Here is a 15,190-nt window from a genome sequence, read left to right as displayed (position 1 = left end):
GGTTGATGCTACTGATGATTTTTTAAGCATTATTTGTTAAATTTTTACAGATAATTATTTTTGTGTGTCCTTAGTTCTTTCACTATTAGAATTTTATTCTCAGAATTTAAAAAATAAAATCAACTTAGCCCTGATATTATGTTGTAGAGTAAAACTTAATTCAAAGTCCAAATAATTAGAAGCTGAAAATCAAGATGACGGCTCTGCGTGTGCTGATGTCAAAGTTTAACTTAAATCTATTTTTGGTTTTTGAATATTTATCGCCCAGCCCTGTATATGAAATGTTACCGAGATGCTTTAATCTTGTGTGGACTCAAACTTCCTTCTACCTTAATATTTTCTTCTGAAGGGTTTGAAGAAGTGAAGGAAGTTGCATCGGAAGAAAAAGCTTTAGACGAGGATGTAGCCCCTCCTAAGGCTGCGGAGGTCAAAGAGGCGATGACTGAGGAGGACCTGGAGGACTGGCTGGACAGCATGATCTCCTGACCATGAAGAAGATGCAGTTTAAAGACTGGAGGTAAAACGGGACCATCTGCTGTGAGGTTTGCAGGAATGTCTTGCATTTCTTTGGCTGAAGACAGCCGGTATGTTTCCGAAGTCAGGGCGTCCCAACCTGTGTTCAGTACCGTACGTTTCTCTGCCAGAGATTGATGGTCAAACAGGCTACAGAGGACACAATATATCATATTGCATCAGTTTATTATTTTCCTCCTACATACGTACAAATGGCCGCACAGTTTCAGCCAATAAATCATTGAACCAAGTTTCATAACTCTCCTCTGTTGTGGGGTTCGTCTACTGTGGAGAAGAAGTGCAGGGTGGGCAGGACACCACAGAGTAGGAACACAACCTAACTAAGCAACATTTACACAAGAAATGTCTAGATTTATACAACAAATGTTTTTTTTTTTGTTCATTTAAAAGCCAAAAAACCGATGTGATTAAGACCAGAACTAGAGCACTGCTTGTGTTAAGAGGAACAAAGACTCGTTTTTGCATAGTTAATTCTTCCAAAGGCACGTTGGCACTTGATAGACACCTAACAGATTCGGCTCTGGTCCTGAAGGAACCACGTTCGTTTCGTTACACGCTCGAGCCAGCGTTGAAAAGGCAAATCATTTAACTCAATCAGCACTGATCCATTCCAGGAGCAAACGTCCACTCAGGTTGACGAGAAATTGTGCATTTACGGACATTCAGTCGTCATGCTGTAACCCTTAGCCGTGTTTCAGATGTCTACACACAACACATGGTGGGTTTAAGCAGGTGGGAAAGGCAATGTGAGTCAGAATCAAAACAAAGGGCTTTGCATAAATGAGCCGTCGGCGTCTACCGCTCACTGGACGCACAAATCCGGAGCGTCCAGTGAGCGGTAGAATTCAAAATGCGTTCAGGTTCTGGTAACAGGGCGACGTCAAGTAGGGGAGGGGCAGACCGCCCCCCTCCTAGCCCAGCTGGTCCTCGTATTGCTTGCGGAAGCAGTCTCCTGCAGGGAAGAAGTCCCAGCATCTCTCCTGGTACATCTTCCACACGTACGACTCCTGGAAGAGGAAACGGGAAACGTCCGGTTGGGATGAAAAATTCAGCAAGGCGAGAAACCAGTGGTGTAAAACTTTACTGACTTTTTTATTTTATCTGATCAATGCCGTATTTTCCGGCGCATTAAGCTAAACAAAACAGGTCGGTCAAAGCACAGTGTGTACGCTGCAAAAACGCAAATATCTTAGTTTTGTCTTATTTCAAGTGAACTAACTTAAAAGTAACTTTGTAGCTACAAATAGAGGCTCGTTCCACTGGCAGATTATTCAAGACATTTTTCCCAAAAGCTGTTCAATAGTATTATTTAAGGATTCAATGATATTTTAACAGTTAGTGAACATGTTTTTTATCAATACATTCTGGCACAACCGGCCCTTTAAGAGCGTTCATGATCTGGATTTGGCCCAAAACAAAAACTGTCCAAACTGGATCCTGTAGTTGAGGCCACAAATGGCCCCCTAACCTCATTTTGGACACCGCTGGCTTAGACTGACAGTAGCTGCATATCAAATAAAAGCAACTTAAACCTCAGGTGCACCGAAATTGTCAAAGCGAGCCCACGCGTTGCTTCATTCCCCTGCAACATTCCAGCCCACTTGAAATGTTGCATAAGTAAAGACCTGGAGCCGGAGCTTCCTGTCCGTCCTCTGCTGTCTTAGTGTGCAGAGGCACCAACAGACGTGGAGGTTTTCACGTACCTGACCCGTGTGTTCAGTCTCATCCTTGTTGATTAGGTACATCAAGAAGAACCTGCACAAGGAGGGCAGGAGTTATTTAAAATGCCTAAAGTACTCAGAGTTTAAGTGTGTTGCTGCTCTTACAGGTAGTTGGCCAGGTTGTGCTCTTGCAGGGTGTGAGTTTCAAACCCGTGAGGCGTCCGATCAAAGTAGTCGTTCCCGATGCCGCAGATGAAGCATTTGGTCTGACGGAAACAATCGGGAATTACATATTTGGATTTTAGAAACTGTTAGAACTTTTAAGTACATTTACGTATATATTCTCTGTATCCTCACTTTTATTTTGTGAGTAATTAGCAATAAATTAATCGCTAATTTCCATTGCAGTATTTTTTGAAATGCAGTTTTGCTTATTGAGACATTATAACCCATTTTAATCATGGTTTTGGTTGTAGGTGGTTTTTATTTCTGCTGTTTATCGTTTCATTTTGGATATTAAAATATTTCCCAGTGCTAAGTGTTGTTTGTCTTATTATATTACTTTAAAATGGTCCAAAAACAACAATATTTTTGTTTATCGCGATAATTACTGGGACAATTTATCATCCAGCAAGAAGAAAAATAAAAAAATATTCATTTAGACTATACCCCAAACTGTTTAACTAAAAAACAGCTGAATTTGTGTTTAGACTTTTATTCTGAAAAAGCCTAAAGTTGTAAATGTAATTCAATGTGATTCTTTTATTTTTAATTACAGTCTTGTTCTAAGTTTTTGGTTCTGCATTTCTAAAATATTTGGGGGGGAGAAAATGCAGTTAGAGAAACTGAAATACCTACCAGACTTTCCCGCAGTGCATTATAAGCCTGGCGGGCCTCCAGGCTTAACATTATTTATTATTGCCTTTTTAAAGACTTTAGGTATTAATTTTCCAGCCTCCCAATAACACAAAGCTACCAAGTGATATTTTAAAATTTCCTGCCAACTTTAAACATTTTTTAACTCAAAAACATGGCAGCCGGCTGGACGAATGACAGCCGTAGCGACTCAGGCTTAACAAGTTTTCTGAAATGCAGAACCAAAAACTTAGAACAAGACTGTAATTAAAAATAAAAGAATCAGATTAAAACTCTGACCTACACACCAGAAAATCCAGGAGTGTCATTAATTTTCTTTGGACTTCCAAGAAACAAGGAAGCCTGTAGATGCTAGTTTTGGTTTTAGTGCCAAGATGGCGTCCACTGTGTGTTTGAGTTATTAAAATATGCAGTTCTGAGCATTTTTAGAGGAGTTTCAAGGTTTCACAGGTGAGACGCGAGTCTTACCTCCATGTCCTCCTTGACCTGCTCCTGCTGGTCTCTCAGCTCCCCAAAGGCGTCGATGATCAAACCTACGGCAGGTTGGGGAGTTCTGATCAGTCAGGGAGTACTTCTGGATCTGCTCTGATCGGGAGTAAATACTTACCCTGAATGATGGCCAGCAGGATGACGATGACGAAGAAGAAGAAGGTGATGTCAAACAGGATGCGGTAGAGTTCGTAGGGATCTCCGGCCGGGTCCTCCAGCTCGTCTCCGATGCCTCCGCCGGCTCTCACGCCCACATACATGTGGAACAAGTAGCACTGAAACCAGTTAAAGGACAAAATCATTGAAACTTTCATTATTTTGATGGAGACAGCATTACGTTTATGTCATGAATTTACGTTAAGCGCGATTGCGATGGAAACTGTCAAGGTATTCTAAAGGAATTAAAAGCTTAAGAATCATTCTTTCTGCTCAGTCGTGTCTTCGTGCCGCGATCAAGGCCAATAGGACCTGATCGTCATCGGCTCAGAATAAAAGCCAGAGGAATCTCTTTCAGCTGGAAACAAAGTGAAGTTATTTTCCAATTTCATGCCTTTTCTTTGTCCTAAACAAACGGAGGTTAGACGTACCGTCATCATGTCGTCACACTTCATGTCGGGCTCGTCTTCGTCCTCGCTCTTGTTGTAGAACTTTCTGAAGAAGTTGAAGGCCACCACAGTGTAGAGGTAGACGACCACGGCCAGCAGACCGACGGTCAGCACAAGCTGAGGGGAACCATTAAACTTCCTTTACAAATATTCTGTCCAGGTGAAAAAACTATTCACACATTCAAGGCTGGACTGCTGTTTACTAACAGGAAGTTCAGTTGAGATTAAAAACAGAGATCATACTTCTCCTATTTTTGCTCCCTGTCAAAACCAGGATACAATTAAAGATTCTCGCTTTTATCCACACACCAGCTAAGCTTACATCCTGGTGGACTTCGGTGAAGTCTTTTACCCACAATTCATTGCTGCATGTGACATTTTGAATTAAAATGTGAAGTATTTAAATCATTTTTCCTTTCTTTGTATTCAACAAGTCATAATATCTTTTGGACACCAAAATAATTGCATGCTGTACGTCTAAAATCGAACTGCCTTCTGGAATGATGAGAGGAAATCTAAGAAATAAACTAAATAACTTTAGTTTGTTCAGGGACCGAGAGGGTCCTTCAGGAAGGACCCGGTCAGAAATGACCCGGTCAGAAATGACCCGGTCAGAAAGGACCCGGTCAGAAAGGACCCGGTCAGAAAGGACCCGGTCAGAAAGGACCCGGTCAGAAAGGACCCGGTCAGAAAGGACCCGGTCCTTCCTGAAGGAGTCCGTAAAAGTGACACATACATATTGAAGATATTTCTGGTTCCAAGCAAGAAGGCGGTTACTAAATGTTGGCTCCATTTATATTATAAACATTATCCATGATATGGACTTTTTCAATACGTCTCCATCAGGAGAAAGGAGAGAGATGTTGGGAAAAACGGAATTGTTTTATAGTCAAAGACTTGCAGCAGTTAATTGTTGATTTTTTGCTCCTGGGTGATTCTTTTTTTGCGGCAACATTCCATGTCCCCATGTTTTGCTTACAATTATTTTTTTGTAAAATGTGCCAAATATTCACAATAAAGTATTTTAATTATATTTATATGTTTGCCGTTATTCAAATATAAATTAACTGCTTTTTAAATATTATTTTGTTCTTTACACACCTTTTTGGTGACCAACATGTTCAGTTTCATTGCATCCCCAGTGCAATGTAATAGACTTCATCATGAAGTTTAAACTATAAAACATATTTTTTTATGTTTTTCTTCAATAAGTTGATTGACTGGACTAAACATAATTTTAATATGCATTGAATCTGTTGAAACTATTTTTCCTATTTGATATTTCCTCATATTATACATGTCCCAGCACTAACTTTCCACCCTGTTAGGATTTTTCCTTTTTGCCTTAGAAAAGTCTAAAATTCCATAAAAACCATTTAATGTAAGTGACATCAACTGGTTTTGAAGTGAATTTAACCATGGAAAACAACGTAAGCTTCAACTGTCACCATCTCTGTACATTTTCTTATCTTGAAAGAGGCAATCCTGCAACCAATGATGAAAATCGTCAGATTTTAGAATCGAAGACACTGATTTTCCATTCCACACAGGTTTTTATTAAATATTGTTACAGAAACAAACAGAAGCACTCTGCATTTTTCTGTGCCATTTTGGAAGTCGAAGACCAATAAATGCAAATATTGGTATAAGTTTTTAAAATTACCAATATTTTCAATGCCGTCAGTAATGAGTAAAAAAACAGTTTTTTTCTTTACAGACATAAATAATTCGTAACTACATGATGTTAGAATTTCAAAAATAAAACATATATAGTAAAAGGGGCACACTCTTTAAGAAAGTCATTGTTTTTCAAAATTTACATGTTTAACTACTTGTGGCCTATATGTAAATGTTCATAACAGGGTGGAACACATTCAGACCTGTAATTATTAATTTATCCAATCCTGAGCTTGCCCATTATTCATTTATTATTGTTAAACATGTCAGTGTTGTAACACAATATTTAAAACTTAAAACATTAATACTTTTTTTTTCAAATGTCCTGAGGCCGAAATGTTGCCCCAAAAAAGAACCACCCTCCTCTGGTTGACTTTAACCGAATGTTTTTCTTTTTCTGGGACTGGCTGTTGCTTGGTTTGGCCCTAACCTTAATGTTTTGGTTCATTCCGCATAAAAACAAAGTTTAAAAAAGTAAATACGCTTTCTGTGCACTGAGTCCACTCTTCAGAGGCTGTGAAGCAGACACCATGTGAATAAACTGACCAATTCTCCCACTTTTTCCTTCTACTCTCCAATGTTTCGCTGCAACTCGACACAAACTGCTGGGTTTCCTCAGATTAAAGACTTCTAACTGAATTATAAACCGACTGTAATGTTTACTGACCGGGCTCATATTTATTTTTGAGATGATGTTTTGTGAATTGACACTTTGTAAATAAACAGAACTGAATGTTAACTGTGTCACTGTTTTTAATATTTTCTTTACAGTTTATTATTATTCCTCAGGTGTGAATTTATGAGCCTCCGCAGATCAACCTCATTTAAAAACAGTCCATCCAAGTTATGAGGTTTTTTCAGTCACTAAATTAATCTCAGTAAGAAGTTTGAACTGTTCCAATGTAAATGTTATGTAAATGCCTAATTTTCTTAGTTTGAACCTGGATGAATAAAAAGTCATTTATTTCCATCCAGCTGCTTTGGTTTAGCGACATTCTTGATGCTGTACAAGTCTTAAATCTTCAATAAATCAAATTACTTTATTCTTTTTAATCATGTCATTTTGTTCTTCATCAATTTTCTTTTAGTTTAGTCCAGTGTTTTTCAACCGCTGTGCCGCGGCACACTAATGTACCGTGAGTGATCGTCAGGTGTCCCGTGGAAATTATCCAATTTCACCTCCCGTATTTTCCGGACTATAAGCTGCTACTTTTTTCCTAAACTTTTGAACATGCGGCTTTTCTGTGGATTTTTCTTCAACCACCAGGGGGCTCTCTAGCAGGAAGTGAATCATTGGAAGTCAAAATAGGAAATCAAAGAAGAACGCGCTAATTTTCATTTAGAACAAGCGCATGCTAGCAGCAGGCATGACGGAGAAATGTTTTCAAACTCATATGATGCAGCTTCTAAGTTGAGGAGTATCGATCTGGCACTGCAGGAGGGAAATAGAGCCGCTGCATGTAAACTCGGCGTGAACAAAACCGGATTTGGAGACGGAGAACTGCGTCCTTAATATATCCAGCAGTTATTAGGACGCAGCCCTCTGCTGGCTCCTTATGGGAAACCGGGAGCGGCAGAGATACCAGCGGCCTGGAGCCCGGCGCGGCTGATATTATGTAAGTTTTCAGGGGTGGGAGTGGGGGGTTTCAAAAAATTAAAGGTACAATTTATAGTATGGTGCGCTCATAGTCTGGAAAATACGGTAGTTGGTCTTAAAAGATTTTTTGAAAAATTAATTATCTGTAAATAACGCCATCTTTGAGTGTCTTTGCTGTAGTAGTGACTAGTGGCGTAATCATGTAATTTTATTACCACTAGATGGCAGTAGGTAGAGAGCATTTTATATTAAAACAAGAGAATTAGTGATGCATGAATGTTACAACATTCATGATGTTACTACATTCATGCATCACACACCACAGTGTTGTGGCCCTGTTCAGGTGTATTTTTGAAGTGGACATGTTACGTGCAATTTGAAATAAGAAATGTAAAATATGATAAAAAATAGATTTTTGTGTTTATTTGATTCCTATTCAAGACACTTTGATAAGAATGACTAATATATGTAATATAAGCGGCTACAGAGTATCTTTGTTTACATTTTGGTTGGTGGTGTGCCTCGTGATTTTTTAAATTAAAACAATGTACCTTGGCTCAAAAAAGGTTGAAAAACACTGAATTAGACCTTATTTTCTGTCATAATGGCGTCCAGTAAAACATTTACAAACACTTTGGCTCCCTCTAGTGGCCGACGCCCTCACCTGCTTGCCGTTGTGAGTGACGGAGGACAGGATGGTGCGCAGCGTCTTGAAGCCCATGGCGATGTCCAGCAGATGTGCAGCAAAGAAGAAGTTGTTGAAGTGTCCAAAGATGGACATGGTGGTGTACCAGATGAGATACAGGAAGTACTGGAGGACAGAGACGGACAGAAGCCTGAATTTAGAGGAAAACATCCATCCTGGCTCCTGTGATGTTGCTTTACACCGATGAATAAACTCACGTTGTCGGTCAAAACCACTCCTAGTTTCCAGATGTGGTACTTTGTGTCAATAGAGCTCAGCCTGTTGGGGAGGAAAATGTTTATTTTAGAAATATCAAACCAGCAGAGTTTATTTTACAAAACAGATTCTGGACTGGAAAACCTGACAATATAATAAAAATCACATAATTACTGAATAGAATACATTGGACTTGAAAAATAGCGTTTTAAAATCTGCTGGTGATGTGAAAATATGTCAATAATGGAGGAGACAAAACAGCATCTACCATCAGTCCAAATTAATTTTGAAGCTAATAAATAACTAGCATGTATTGGATATGGTTTATTTGTTATAAATAATCCACATTTCTGATTTTTTTTTAAAATATTCTAATCTTCTATGCCGTGGTTTCATTGGCTGTAAGAAGAAAATCTTCATAATTACCAGAAATGAAGGCTGTAATTAAATCAACTCTGAATTGAGTTACTAAAATAAGTTGGCATTTAATTATGATTCTGATTTATTTAATTTATATAGCATTATCACCTTCCTCCAGCAGCTGTGAGAACAAACTCAAGTGTTTACATTCCTGTTGTTATTTCTTTTTTATTTCTTGTAGTGTGTTGTTTTTAAGCACAAATATATGCGCACATCTATGTTGATAACTGCTGTAGATTTGCCCTTACTCCACAGGTTGCTCTTATTTTTTATTTTTTGGTAAACTGCATGCTTCCATTTTCCACTGAGGGACAATAAAGGAGATTTCTATTGTTTTCTAATACGACATGAGTCTGTTTTTTGCTTTTTCTTGTATTATAAGGACTGAATCGTCTCACCAGGACAGCAGGGACGCCTCCTTCTCCACCGTCTCCACGGTGGGGTCAAAGTCCAGAGCGCTCTTATCCAGACCCAAAAGCTCAGCGATGCGCTCCGCCCCATACATGTCGCCATATTTGTTGATCACCTACATGCACAGAGGAAGTACAGATTATTACTCAAATCAAGCTAAGGACAGCTGAACAAATATTCATTTAAATATTTCCTGATGGCTTTGTATATATTGAATGTGCCAAGTTACAAATAAAATTACAGCAATACACTTTCGGTTGAGAGGGTAGGGTTGTAGTCTTAATTTATTCCAACCTTTCCTTTCTCCTGTAACGTCAGAAACTCATCTCCTCCTATTTAAAGGTCAGGAATCCTTCACTCTTCTTTCAGTTTCATTCAGTGATGTGCCAATAATAACTAATGCAGTAATATTGACGACTCCATCATCATGTTTGTTTACTTTGGGTCAGAAGTTGTACAATAGAGCTGTGCTGCCATCTAGTGGACATTGTGTTATTAATCGTTTCAGCTGAACTGCTCTGCTGTCCTCCAGATAAATAATGTCCAAATGTGTCTAAGTTCATTTTTAATAATTAGTTGAATATTGTGCAGAATAGAAAACTTCTTTCTATGTCTTCCAGCTAACTTTCAAGCTAAGCTACATTGATAGCTGAGGTCTAGTTGCCTTTCCACAGATTTTATTTTGTGTTTTGTTATAGTTTCATAAAAGAGTTTAACGTAAAAGAGTAGCAAATAAAACCAGAAACCATCAAGGACTGGGTTATTTTCCAACTCAGATGTTAGCTAGCCGTCTAGGGCGTCATAAATGCTGTGGAACAACAACAGGAAACATCAATAAAACCTTTTTAAATAAACCTCTTATTTAGAGCTTTACATTTTGACTCTGAACCAAACTCGTACCTAACATTTAAATTGTAGTTTGACTCCTACGGGTCTCGACAAAATGCCGTGTGTGTGTTTGAGCCGGACACTCACCTTGCGCTTGATAAACTTGTCCCAGTAGTTGTTGGGAAAAGATCTGAAATCCAGAAAAAATAGCTGTAACTCTGAAGTTAAAGTCAGTGAAACGACAAAGGTCTTGGTTGACGTACGGCGTGTTGATGACGAGTCGATCCCACTGGCCCTTGATGTCGTCGTCGGACGGCTGCTCAGTGATGTATAAACCGTCAAACTCCAGCTTCCTGGCGATCTCCTTCTCCCTCTTGAACACCACCAGAGGAACCTGACAGCAAAACACAAAGAGTGCAATAACCAACACATCTAATCGAACCCAAACGGCTGGATCTGCTGGAGGTTTGATGCAAATCTGCACCTTCAGGCAGTAGTAGCCAACCAGGCAGAGCAGCGAGATGACGGTGTGGAAGATGGCCAGGAAGCGCAGCGTCGGCAGCATGTACCCGGTGCTCTCCTGCAGCACAAACTCGTCCATGTCAAACAGCGTGTTCTCGTCATCATCGTCACCCCAGTGGTTCTCCTCGTCTTCCTCCTCTTCCTCAGCTTCACCAGTGACCTAAAAACACGACATGTTTTATGCCACGAGTTTCATCTCAACTCCTCAATATGTTGTGGAAATTAGCAGCATTTCAGCCTGCAGTTCTGTGAAAAACCCTGGGGAGATTTTTGGAATCGTTACCTTGTAAAAGAGCAGGATGAAGTTGATGGCGAAGCAAACAAACAGAGCCAGGAAACGGAGGTTGTAGAAGTTACGAGCCAGGTAGTTCTGCAATGAAAACGTTTGTTATGGGCGAGAACGGCTGCTTCACAGCAATCCAATAATAATAATGCTCTTCAAGTTTCCCTCATTTTCTTCTATTTTTATTCGCAGAAGATGGATTTTTTGTAACGTCTTCACTTGAGTAGAAATGCGCTAACCAAAGTTTCTTAATTTAAGAGATTTTTTTGAAGGGTTAAAACACATAAGAGGAAACAAAATGATGCAGGATCCTTAAGAGAGACAGAAGTTTAGAATAAAAAAGATTATCCCATTTCTGCGTGAAAGAAAGAAATAAAACTTGAAAAAACTGCATCAAAGTGCTGCATATGGTTCTCACCAATGCATCCATAGACTGACCAAAAATACTTGGTAGGATTTAATGTTTTTGCAGTGCAAAGAATAAAATCCTGCAGACAAGAGGTTGGAATGAGCTTCCCTGGTTTGAACATTAAAGAGCTCCAGATGATCCAACTGCTGATCTGTGACTGCGAAACGTTTTGAGTTTAGTTCCGCTCACCAGTATCTTATTCAGATAGACGTCAAGAATGGCGAAGACGGTTGACATGAAGGCCGGAGACGCCTCTTTAGGCTGACTGGATCTGGGTTTGGGTTTCTCCTCCACAGCTGGTTCCTTCGCCTCCTCCTCCTTTGGTTTGTCCTCCTTCTCCCGGGTCTCTGTGCTGCAGCGATAAATAAACGTGTAAACGGGAGACGTCGCTCTGACTTCAGTTCTACTTCACTCCTTTACTCACTCTGCTTTTTCCGTCTCACTCTCAGAGGGAGCAGCCGTCTTGGCAGCGGCTTTCTGCAACACAGTTTTATTAGACGACGGAAATTTACTGTCTGAGCAGGACAGCAAAACACAAGAGGGCAACTGAGAAAAGCATCTGTATTTTTTCAGAATTACAACTTCTATTTCTTTCTCAGAATTGTTTTGTTTTTTTACTTCAGGTTTTTTTCCTCAAAATTCCAAACCTTTTGTCAGATTTCCAACTTTTTTCTTAGAATTCCGATTTTTTTATTTTAGAATTCCTAGTTCTTTTTCAAAATTCTGACTTTGATCTCATTTTATTCTGCTTTCTTAGAATTAAAACTTTTTTTCTCAATTTTTTTTTTTTTACTGAATTCTGATTTTTTTCCTTAGAATTCAAATTTTTGTCAATTCCAAGTTCTTTTCTCAGAATTGCGAGTTGTTTTGTTTTTTTTGTTGCTGTTTTTTTTACCCAAAATTCTGACTTTAATTTCAGAATTCCAACTTTTTTGTCAGATTTCTGATTTTTTTTCTGAATTATTTCTCAGAATTCCAACTTTTGAGAATTCTGACTATTTTCTCAGAATTCCAATGTTTTTTGTAGAATTCTGTTTGGTCAGAATTCTGAGAGTTTTTTCCCCCCAAAATTTTGACTTTAATCTCAGATTTCTTACCTTTTTCCAGATTTTTTTCTCAGAATAGTTTTATTTTATTTTATTCAGATTTTTTTCTCAGGATTCTAACTTTTTTCTGTTTTTTTTTTTTTGGTCAGAATTCTGAGGGGGATTTTTTTCAAAATTTTGACCATAAGCTCAGAATTCCACGTTGTTTCAGTTTTTTTTCTCAGAATTGTTCTTATTTTATCCAGATTTTTTTCATCTGAATTCTGACTTTTTAAAAAAATCAGAAATCTTAAAATTCAGATTTTAATTCTGAGATTAAATTCTTTCATTTTTCCAGAGAGGCCCAGTTGAACAGAGGAAGCTGAAGCACCTTCTTGCTGTCTGCAGCGGAGGACTCCCCGCTCAGCTCCGACACGTCCCCCAGGCCGGGCTCCACGTGTTTCCCTCCCTCCTTCTTAGGCGTCAGCATCTCCAGCATCACGTCCACCTCAGTGGCGTCTCCTGCAGGAGCCATGGCTTTGTCCAAGCTGCCCGACGACTCCATGGCTTCCACTTTGTCTCCTTCCCCCACGTCGCCGTGGATGCCGAACTGCGTCGGGTCCGGCATGTTGCCCAGGATGTCCGTCACCTTTATGTTCTTGGCTCCTTCAACAAGCCCTCCGCCGAACATGGACGACCAGATGACGTGGAAGAAACCGAACACGAGGCTGATAATCCCCTTAAAGAAGCCGATGAAGATCATCCAGAAGAAGGAGAAGAAGCCGGTGATCAGCTCCTTGATGCTCAGCTTCTTGATTTTCTTGAACTGCTTGCGCGCCGTTTTAATGGTGAAGATCTGCCGGATTTCTGAGAGGCTCTTCTTGACCGAACGACAGGCGGTGGTGAACGCCGAGGTGGACTCCAGGGCGGCGGCGTCTCCCCCAGAAAGCTCCTCCAGGATGTTGTGCACCTCTTCCTCCTCCTCCTCCTCCGGCTGCTCCACGGCGTCCGGCTCGGAGATCTGCGAGGCCAGCTGCATCTCAAAGATGGTGTCCTCGCAGAAGTTCACAAACATCTCCATCTTCTCGCTCTCTCCTCCCTCGTTCACCACGTCAAAGATGAACTGCCGCTTGGACTCCTTCACCTGCGGCTTTTCCCACTGCTCACGGCTCGACTCGCTGATCTCGAAGTAAACGCGTTCGATTCGCTTGGCGCTGCCCAGGATCTCGATGCGCCCCAGGTACGGCTCGAAGTAGCTGAGGACGCTTTCGGCCAGGTCCAGGAAGGTGGCGAGCCGGGTGTCGTGCGGCATGTGTTCGGACAGGTTGGTCAGCAGCACGGCCACGTTGAACCCGATGTCCTTGGCCGGCTCGTGGAATCGCTCCACAAACTCCTTGTAGTTGAACATGTCGTTCTCGTCGGCCTCCGCGCACGACAGCAGGAACTCGATTTCTGACTGGTTGTACTGCTTCTGGCTCTCCATCGACTTCTGGAACTCCTTCTTGGAAATAATGCCTTTGCATTCCGGGTCGTACTCCTTAAAGTTGTCGGACGTGGTGAGGTCTTTCAGTTTGAGGAACATGTCGAAGAACTTCAGGATCATCTCCACGTTACTGGAAGACTCCACCAGGGTGTCGACCATCTGCTTCCCGATTGTCCCGTTCACCACGTTTCCTGGAGAGGCACCAAACCACTCTGCTTACTTTACGACTTTAAAATTATATTAAATTAAACAACATTTTCACCATCTTACCCTCAAGGAGAGACAGCAGCATGACAACCATGTCCTTCTGTAAATCCATCAGTTCCTTCAACAACTCAATCTGACTGGCATCCTTAAAATTAAAACATTTTAAGATTTTTTTTCTGTTCTTGCAACAAAACAGAGCTACTGAAGTTAACCAGATATTTACTGCGAAAACACAAAATCTTAAAATAAGATTAAATGAACTTACAAATAGCTTTTCAGCAAGAAATATGAGCTTATTTTTAAAATGTTTAATATTGGTGAAAACGTTCCATTGGCAGATTATTTCACTTTCACTATTCCTGTATTTTTAGTGAAATAATCTCAATGTAGCTAATTTTTTTTGTTTTATTTACTTAAAACAAACCCTACATGTTGCTGAGAAGTTAAAACACTAGAAATAAGAGAAAACTAAGATATTTGCACTAGAAACTGGACCAAAATGCCTGGTCAGATTTTGTGTTCTTGCAGTTTTTTCTAAAAATGACAGCAAAAAAAAAATCCAACCATAAACCCTAAACAGAAAAAAATGGTTAAAAGAGGAAAATAAAAATCAAATTTTTTTTCTCTTTTAAACCAGTTAACTGTAATTATAGATTTATTGATCTTTGCTACATGGCAAAGATTTAGGCAGATTATCATTGTAGTCGGTGGTTTTGGTATCTTAAGTACTTTTTCTAGTCGCTCCTTAGATTGGAGTCCTTACATTCAGGACGGTTTTCAGTTTGCTTCCTTTTTTCACAAACTAATTACTTGAAGTCAAATCTGAACATCGTTGGCTTTTACAACACATTATACACATGATGTTTTTTGTGATTTGTGACAAAAATAAAGCCTGAGTTTGGGTTAACCTGTGAAAGCTTCATTTGCATGTTTGCAAACACATGCAGGAAGCCGACGACTGCATCCCACAGTCTGCTGTGAGCTAAACTCTGCTGGTTTCCAATGCAAGGCCCCTGCAGGTGAGAGAAAACACCATGAAATCCACGATAAAAACATCAATACCTGACTTTATTTATGAGTCTCCTACCTGAATGTACTCAGTGAGCGAGTTAAAAATCTGCTTGGCTACAGATAAAGCTTTGGAGAAGTTGTGCTTCCCAGTTTCATCAATTACATCTTTCCCAGAATAATACCAGTAAAAATCACTGATCGATTCCTAAACGGGAGACGAAGAGCAGCAGATATGATCACAGGAACAAACA

The 15,190-nt window shown here is 39.9% G+C and overlaps 2 protein-coding genes across 9 annotated transcripts in view; one reads left to right on the top strand and one right to left on the bottom strand.

Annotated features, from left to right (window-relative positions):
• Window positions 1-8,175, top strand: part of aven (apoptosis, caspase activation inhibitor) — a 44,014-nt gene extending 35,839 nt beyond the window's left edge. Inside the window, exons 6-7 of one of the 3 annotated variants that reach the window (XM_016668020.1) lie at window positions 350-517; window positions 8,088-8,175. In XM_016668020.1, coding sequence (XP_016523506.1) covers window positions 350-486 — 137 coding nt within the window. In that variant the 3' untranslated portion in view covers window positions 487-517; window positions 8,088-8,175. Of the gene's footprint in view, window positions 1-349; window positions 764-8,087 lie in introns of those variants that run through there. The other 2 variants (XM_016668025.1, XM_007540362.2) reach the window with 2 other exon arrangements.
• Window positions 686-15,190, bottom strand: part of ryr3 (ryanodine receptor 3) — a 126,631-nt gene continuing 112,126 nt past the window's right edge. For all 6 annotated transcript variants that reach the window (XM_016667980.1, XM_016667993.1, XM_016667983.1 and 3 more), the window contains 19 exons: window positions 15,016-15,144; window positions 14,837-14,941; window positions 13,992-14,073; window positions 12,630-13,912; window positions 11,638-11,690; window positions 11,403-11,565; window positions 10,805-10,891; window positions 10,484-10,681; window positions 10,263-10,393; window positions 10,147-10,189; window positions 9,159-9,286; window positions 8,343-8,403; window positions 8,104-8,250; window positions 4,148-4,282; window positions 3,679-3,835; window positions 3,540-3,604; window positions 2,361-2,461; window positions 2,238-2,289; window positions 686-1,541 (listed from right to left, as the gene is read on the bottom strand). In XM_016667980.1, coding sequence (XP_016523466.1) covers window positions 1,446-1,541; window positions 2,238-2,289; window positions 2,361-2,461; window positions 3,540-3,604; window positions 3,679-3,835; window positions 4,148-4,282; window positions 8,104-8,250; window positions 8,343-8,403; window positions 9,159-9,286; window positions 10,147-10,189; window positions 10,263-10,393; window positions 10,484-10,681; window positions 10,805-10,891; window positions 11,403-11,565; window positions 11,638-11,690; window positions 12,630-13,912; window positions 13,992-14,073; window positions 14,837-14,941; window positions 15,016-15,144 — 3,216 coding nt within the window. In that variant the 3' untranslated portion in view covers window positions 686-1,445. The remainder of the gene's footprint in view (window positions 1,542-2,237; window positions 2,290-2,360; window positions 2,462-3,539; window positions 3,605-3,678; window positions 3,836-4,147; window positions 4,283-8,103; window positions 8,251-8,342; window positions 8,404-9,158; window positions 9,287-10,146; window positions 10,190-10,262; window positions 10,394-10,483; window positions 10,682-10,804; window positions 10,892-11,402; window positions 11,566-11,637; window positions 11,691-12,629; window positions 13,913-13,991; window positions 14,074-14,836; window positions 14,942-15,015; window positions 15,145-15,190) is intronic.

This window comes from Poecilia formosa, unplaced genomic scaffold (assembly GCF_000485575.1).
Source record: "Poecilia formosa unplaced genomic scaffold, Poecilia_formosa-5.1.2 Scaffold1, whole genome shotgun sequence".
Classification (NCBI taxonomy): Eukaryota; Metazoa; Chordata; class Actinopteri; order Cyprinodontiformes; family Poeciliidae; genus Poecilia; species Poecilia formosa.
The sequence above is the reverse complement of the archived record's forward strand: the minus strand, read 5'-3'. Positions and strand labels throughout refer to the sequence as shown.